Raw genomic sequence first — 7423 nt, 5'->3', positions numbered from 1 at the left:
TATGTACATATTGTAATTTTCCAGGGAATGAATATCAATTAAATAAGGGTGGCTACATAACTGTTTTGCTCAAAATGAAACTGAAAATTCCAACGGAGGCAAATATTGAAGTGGTTTTTATCCATTTGTTCAAGCCTTGACGGACATAGTTATTCGATAACTATATTAGTAAAACATACCAGGTATCTCTGATAAAATTAATCAAAGTACGTACAAACTGGCCAGACACTTAAGACACAAGAAGAAGTAGCCTCAGGTCCTCCTAGTGAACTTTCTATTGGCGGTGAACAATTTAATCCCAGCATTGAAAGTGAAAAGTACGTGATGACAGTTCCGTTTTGACTTTCAAGAGATAAAGTTAGGTAAACCATCTAAATTTCATTCTTGGAAGCCAAAGTACAGTTTCTTGATCATTTTGAAAAATAAAAAACTTGTGTCTTGCATGTCATGAGTTCTGCCCCACTCTGCTTAACATTGTACTTTTTTCTTGATTTTTCATGAGACTTGAACAACCATGTTTCCATGTTGGAATCAGTTGGCAGGACTATTTCACCCACCATATTTCACATTGATAATCACCTTTTAATAGAGCATATTTCACATTGATAACCACCTTTTAATAGAGTTTAACTTTTATGTATTTGATAAAATATCTTTGTGTGTGAATTGTTCCTCATAAATTAAACAGAGAAATACTAATGAATTTATAACTCGAGTGGGTTTCCCCACCTAATAAACTAATAGTTTGGTTTTGGACTATCAAGCCTATTTAGTTTATAACAATTAGTATCAAAGCAGGTTGATCAACACCTGAATTCGAAGTGCTAGCCTGGTAGAATGCCAATCATGACCAACTGGCAGTGCGCTAGTACTGGTGGTTTGGATCCAAAAGGGGGTGTCAGCTCTAACCAACAAGGTCCAAAATGTAAAAGAAAAGAAAAGAATGATATACCAGTCCTGACCAACTGAGCCAGAGTGGTGGCCGTAATTAAAAGAAGTGGTGTCAACCGTGACCAACGAGGTCATTGATTCTCAAGTGGGCGATTATTGTGTGTATGTTGTCTTTCATTGATTAAAAAAGAAAAATACTAGTAATAGATTTATAGCTAGAGTGAGCTCTCCCACCTAATAGACTACTAGCGTTTTGGGTTGGGCTCTTCTGTTCAGTCTATAGGTCCCGTGTTCAAGCAGATTTTATGTAGTGGATGTTGTTTCATTTACAAGGACATGCTGATTAAAACTTGAATTTTGTTGCAATGACAATCTCAAACTCTATGATATGGATTCTAAACATTGCTAGCCACCGAAAATAGTAGTAGTAATGATCAAAGCAATGCAAATATTTGTGGATGAATTTGTGTTCGTTTCTTTCATTGTTAACAAGAGGATACAGAAAGCCACTTTTGGCTGCCACATTACAAGAGTAACTGTATATTTCTCAGTTTTGTCATTCATAAAAGAATCCTTATTCCCCTTCCTTGCATTGTGAGATAAGGATATGAATTAAAGCCTCATCTTTCTTTCCCACACAAAAAATTCCAAACAAATTATTGGGAGATAAACAAAAGAATTGTAATTTGTAATTTAAACGCGTATGGAGTTCTCAGAATCTTGCACAATGTGAAGGTAAACCCGTGTCATGATGAACGGATACTATCTCCGTTGGACTGCATTTAAGTACATCTGTCCCGAGTTTTGCTCCTGCTGCCTTTAAACCCTTTAATGAAACGGGCTGGTTGAATAGGTTCAACGAAGGTAACTTCGATGCTGGAGGCATTTTCCCATTTGGCAAAAGGTTCTTGAAATCTTCTTTTAGCAATGGCACTTCAAAATCAGCCTTGTTGTGCTTGATCACATTGTTCTTAGCTGCAATATGTGCTCCTGGTTCCATATGGTTTGTGGAAAAGCTCATTTGATTTGGAAAGTTCGGATAAAGACTAACATACCCTCTTAAGTACATCATGTCTATCAAGAATTTCTTCCAAGAAGCTTGCCAACCGTTTGTTCTTGATTTTGGGATTTGAACCGGATTTTGCTTTGGATCTTCCGTGAACCTCATGTTCATGTAGACATAAAATTCCTTCCATTGCTTTGGGAAAAAAACTGCGCCCCAACTACAAGGCAATTGGTGGAGATAAGGTGTGTTTGGATGAATTTGCTTGAAGAACTCTGTTGCATTCCATTTAGGCCTTTCTTTTACAACCTCCACCAAACGTGGCGTGTAAAGAGAGATGGATGAGAGCTCGGGGAGTGATATCTGAGGGTCATAGTGGTAGGCCAAGAGAGCATATTTGATCCAAAGGTAATAGTAAGGGGAAACTTCGATGTCATCTTCGAGTAATAGGCCAAAATCATCATCGGATGAGGGGTACCAACTCTCACTAACAGCGCGAATCAACCCTCCTTGGATGATCCTTCTTCGAAGAGTTTTGGGCCCGTGTGGCCAGTTGAATGAGTTAACAAGCTTTATAGTTGCCTCATCTACCTTACTATCCATGTTGAAAGTAATAGAAACTTGATCGCCTATATAGTACGCGTCACTAAGTGCCTTGAGAAGCCTTGCTAGTGAATTAGCTCTGTTCTGTGTGATGATGTTTATAGAAAGCGCCATACGGTTCCAATCTGCAAGCACAAATTGCATTGTTAGATCAAATGTAGGAAAAAGAAGGGAAATTTAAGGTAGAGTCAAACCTCTCTATAACAATGTCGTTTGTTTCGATATATTTTGGTTGCTATAGCAAAATGCTGTTATAGAAATTATATAATATAACATAACATGAAAGATTCCGTAGAGAATGACTGTTACAGAGAGGTTTGACTGTATAAGATTCATCGAAATCTTACTTGGCAATGCTGTGGAACGAAGATCAGCCATCCAAAGAACCTTAGTGATCGATGATCTAGGTAGAAGAACCAAGTTTGAACTGTTTGTGTTAGCTTCTGTAGCCATCTTGAGAGCTTTCATCACATTAGAATCTGCATCAGCTACCGTGATCACAAGGCTTGGGTTGTGAATCTTGATTAGTCCTTTCATGCTAGCATAGACTGCTTGAACAACGGGCACTTCTGAATTTGAAATCCCGGATAAAGCACCAACACCTAAATCCATAATCTTGAATCTCCTTTCTTTGCATACTACCTTAGGCCAGTTTAAGGCAGCAGCAGCATCTTCACAAGGGCAAAAGTTCCCTCCTGAGACAACAATATACGCCTTTTTTCCAACAGTTGACCTGAACTTTTCAAGAAGAGGCGCGAGGGCTTTGACTTCATCGACAGAGTGGGCATAGAAAAGTACATCGATTTTCTGAGGATTCATAGCTGCCCATTGAGTTATGTAGCCGGTGGAAAGTGCTTTCCACCATTGGTCATCTCGGACTTGAACCGTGTCCTTGAATATTACCGTGGTTTCGGATACATAAGCAAGTCTGTGCTCACTGTCACCCCATGTTTCTTTGTCTTTTGGATCAACTGGTAGCACAAATGAACCAGCATTTCTGTACTTCTGAAGCTGATAGCTGCAATTTTTTTCCCAAGAAAGTAAAATGTTTAGAAACTTCAAACACATTGACAACACGTAACAGCTTATTTATAAAACTAGCTCCAGCACTTGAAAAGTGTTTTTCAGGCTTGATGCTTATATTCAGCTAATCCAAACGAACTCTAATGTCTCCCTGATCATACTAATATCTACTCATCCCTTTAAGGCCTACCCTTATTATGAATCATCTGAAACATTTTATCATTTGATATTTTTCTATGGTGCAGATCATTAATTCAAAGTATGATAATTGATGGATTATTGCATATTTTCAAAACTAAAAATTCCTATAGGTTTCTAATATTAATGAAGCAGATGATATTTAAGTGTCTACTTCATTCAACAACTTGCTTCACATCTCAAGGAATTTTTGAAAAGAGTAAATCAGTAAGGCAAACCGAACTTATCACACCAGAGAGGAACAGGATATGCGACATTTCTGTAGTGTAAATTTAGCAGAAAAAGATTCGTCTTTGAGAAGTACCTAAAAGAACAAAGATGTTCTATTTGATCTAATGGTGCCAATCAATTCTACAACCAAATTCTAATATACTTTTCTATCATCAAGCTGAACTAACAAACGAACTTTAAAGGTACCTGCATAATACAGTCAAACGCTATAACAATATTGTTTTTTTCGATATATTTTGGCTGTTATAGCGAGGTACTGTTACAAAGAACATATAATATAACATAACATAACATGAAAGATCAGTTCCCCATAAAACATAATCGGGATGCTGTCATAGAGAGGTCTGACTGTAACACAAACTTTTCTAACATAATTGAAGTGGAAAGCTTACCTTAAGTGCAAGTCTTCTCCGGTCATGAAAGTGAAGGGCGTCTCGATGAAAAGTGTCTTGACTAATTCAGCAGAAAGAAACCAAGAACTAGAGAGGAAATCTACTTGAACAATTTTGTCCACAGTGATATTATAAGCAGGATCGGGCAAATAAAGTCCGGCTTCTTTGGATCGAAACTTCCTATAGCTCGGGAAAACGAAATCTTTCTGTCTAAAAGGCAAAATCCTACCAATACTTCCCAAAACAGAATTCTTATACTTGTCTGTCCCTGCAACGTGTGCTAAAATCTGCAACATCTTCTTCCCCGGGATCATATCATCGTCTACGATATATACAAGGTCAGCTTCTGTTTGCAAAGCCATTTGGAACCTTCCATAATACTTGAAATCGTAAGTTGAACTTATAAAACTTATTCTTGAGTCATTGTAACTATCGACGATCCTCTTAAGGGATTGCTCATTTGGACTTCCAAATGCAACTACCCAAGCATGATGAAATGGGAGTGTTTGGCCAAGCAAAGAATCAAGCTGAGAACATAAAGTTTTTCTCTTGAAATGGTTTAATATCACTGTGATTTTCGGCTTGTTTGGACCGTGCAAATCCCACTTGGACTTCATTGACATTAACTCAGATAAAGTCTCAGTACCAAGATTTTTGCTCTGAAAATCCCTCATTTCTTTATACAACTCTGTCTTCAACTTGATCATAAGTGCATCATTAGATTTCTTCTGTACAAAATCAATCTTCTCATGTTCACAAACATCAAAAGGACTAACTTGTTTTGGTTGGCTTTGAATATCAGTTCTATTAAAAAGAGCATTATGACTAACAACATGTGGAGGCATAATGAAGTGTTTCCAAGACTGAGCGATTCGTGTAGCCCATGTAAAATCTGGTTTAGTCCTTAAATCTACTGAGGGGCTCATGTAATACAGAAGAAATGTTGCATAAACAGCAAAAGAAAACTGCAAACAAGTTAATACTGTAACAAGTTTAGTTGAAGAACTTTTTGGTGGTCTCATCTTTGCTGATTTTCCTCCCATGTGATCACTCAACATCCGTTCTAACAATTCCCCACTTCTCATATTAGGATTTCTAGCTAACCCCATCTCATATATGGAGCCAAAAGAACTATCCACCTACAAAAATGTCAAAAAACACAAAGTAAAAACCAAAGCTTGGAAGAACACAGCATATTATTTTCAGCATATATACCATAAATATACACGTGGAAAATCTGAGAAGTAGTATAAATATAAGTCCTATACCAATATTTTCAAAGGACTCAGAATCTTGAACCCGTACGTTAAGTTAAAATTCTGGAGCTACCTCTGTTTATACCTAACCAAAACTATACGCTTACCACATAATGTTAATAGTTGAAACAAGTTTCTATGATTGAAACAACAAATTTTTTTCAGCATATATACCATAAATATACATGCGCAAAACTCCAAAAAGTAGTATAAACATAAGTTCTACACCAAAATTTTCGAAGAACTCAGAATCTTGAACTCGTTAAGTTAAAATTCTAGAACAATCTTTGTTGATACTTAACCAAAACTATACACTTACCACACAATATGTCAATAGTTGAAACAAGGTTTTAAGATTGAAATGAGCTCGTTAACACAACCAAGGGGTAGGGGGGAACTTTTTTTTTTCTTTTTTTTTTTTTTCTGTACTTGGATCCTGTGCAAGAAAGTGTACATATATAGGACACATTTAAGTATGTGTGAAAAGTAATAAAGTGGGAATTGAAGGAAGCCATGAGAAATGAGGCAAGATCACATGGGGTTAACAGCTTAAAGCATATAAACAAATGAGATAAGCAACAAGTTACATTGTACTATACTATTTCTTCACATACAATCACCACTATAGACTCATTAATAAAGCCCGGTTTTGTTGCCTTAAAAGAAGGCTCCAACCTGCGTTTTTAACACTCCAAATCTAGACTTTGTACTTAGAGTGTCTTATAGCCTATTTGGCCTAAGCTTTTTTTCACTCTAAAAGTGCTTATTTTTTCAATAAGCGTTTTTTTTTTTTTAAAAGTAAGGCGTTTGGCAAAGCTTTTCGGAGAAAATAAGTGTTTCTGGGGTATAGCAAAAATAATTTTTCAGAAGCTAAAAAAAATAACTTTTGCCCAAAAACACTTTTTTGAAAAGCACTTTTGAGAAAAATAAACTTAGAAGCACTTTTTAAAAACTTAGTCAAATACTAATTGCTGCTCAAAAGTGTTTTTTAAATTAATTGGCTAAACACAAACTGCTTTTCGCCAAAAGTACTTTTTTTAAAAGCACTTTTTAAAATAAACTGATTTTTAGAGTTGGCCAAACAGGCTATTAGATTAGACTGCCCCTCGTCGAAAATACGTATTCGTCCCGGGTGTTTATACAACCAGTTCTAATTACTATTGTTAATTGATTTAATGAAGGAAAAATATGAATTAATTAACTATGATTAAATAACAAAAGTCTATATATAAACACATGACATGCATTTATTGATTTAGTATAAACACCAAGTAGGTACAAGAAGTTCCAATCCTTCCCCTCAACACATATAGAAAAGGTAAACACACACACAATAAAAATAAAAATAAAAAATAAAAAAAGGCACACAGTATATGGAAGAAGAGAAAGCGACGCAAGTGGTATATTATAACCGAGGTTAACGTATTTACTAACAATGTAAAATAAATTAACATAATCAGGTCACTTAAAAGTCAGTATTAGTTGATTAAAAATTTACTACCTACAATCTACTTTTAATGTCGTTTTCCCTAGACAAATTTAATTCAAAATAAGTGTTGTTTTAGAAAAAGGAAGGCATTAAGTTAGTTTTTTTAAATCAAACCTATCCTTGCTCCAGTAAACGATCTATACAATTTTCTAAAGTCTCTCACTCAACAGTTATTATTCATTTTAAGAAGAGATAAAATGTCACTTTCTTCTATTTAAATTATAAAGGATTATGTCACCTATTTCTTCTAATAATATTTTAGTCAAACACCTTTTATGATAAATGCTACTGTACAAGAAATAACACTTTAGTTGTAGTAATAGTACTTTTTGTGGAA

At 35.5% G+C, this 7423-nt stretch overlaps 1 protein-coding gene across 1 annotated transcript; it reads right to left on the bottom strand.

Annotated features, from left to right (window-relative positions):
• Window positions 1-1349: 1349 nt before the first annotated feature.
• On the bottom strand, window positions 1350-6358 carry LOC132062894 (uncharacterized). Its single transcript, XM_059455366.1, has 4 exons — window positions 5917-6358; window positions 4342-5480; window positions 2845-3515; window positions 1350-2622 (listed from the first exon to the last, which is right to left on the bottom strand). Exons 2-4 carry the CDS (start codon window positions 5448-5450, stop codon window positions 1604-1606), a joined length of 2799 nt encoding a protein of 932 aa, XP_059311349.1. The 5' UTR covers window positions 5451-5480; window positions 5917-6358; the 3' UTR covers window positions 1350-1603.
• Between the last annotated feature and the right edge of the window lie 1065 nt (window positions 6359-7423).

Source organism: Lycium ferocissimum, chromosome 7 (assembly GCF_029784015.1).
Source record: "Lycium ferocissimum isolate CSIRO_LF1 chromosome 7, AGI_CSIRO_Lferr_CH_V1, whole genome shotgun sequence".
Lineage (NCBI taxonomy): Eukaryota > Viridiplantae > Streptophyta > Magnoliopsida > Solanales > Solanaceae > Lycium > Lycium ferocissimum.
This window is presented reverse-complemented; position numbering and strand designations above follow the sequence as displayed.

Coding starts and splice junctions, on each gene's coding strand:
- LOC132062894 (XM_059455366.1), bottom strand. CDS start 5,450: ATGGGGTTAGCTAGAAATCCTAATATGAGAAGTGGGGAATTGTTAGAA. Junction 3,516..4,341: donor GGAGAAGACTTGCACTTAAG/GTAAGCTTTCCA, acceptor AAAAAATTGCAG/CTATCAGCTTCAGAAGTACA. Junction 2,623..2,844: donor TCGTTCCACAGCATTGCCAA/GTAAGATTTCGA, acceptor TTGTGCTTGCAG/ATTGGAACCGTATGGCGCTT.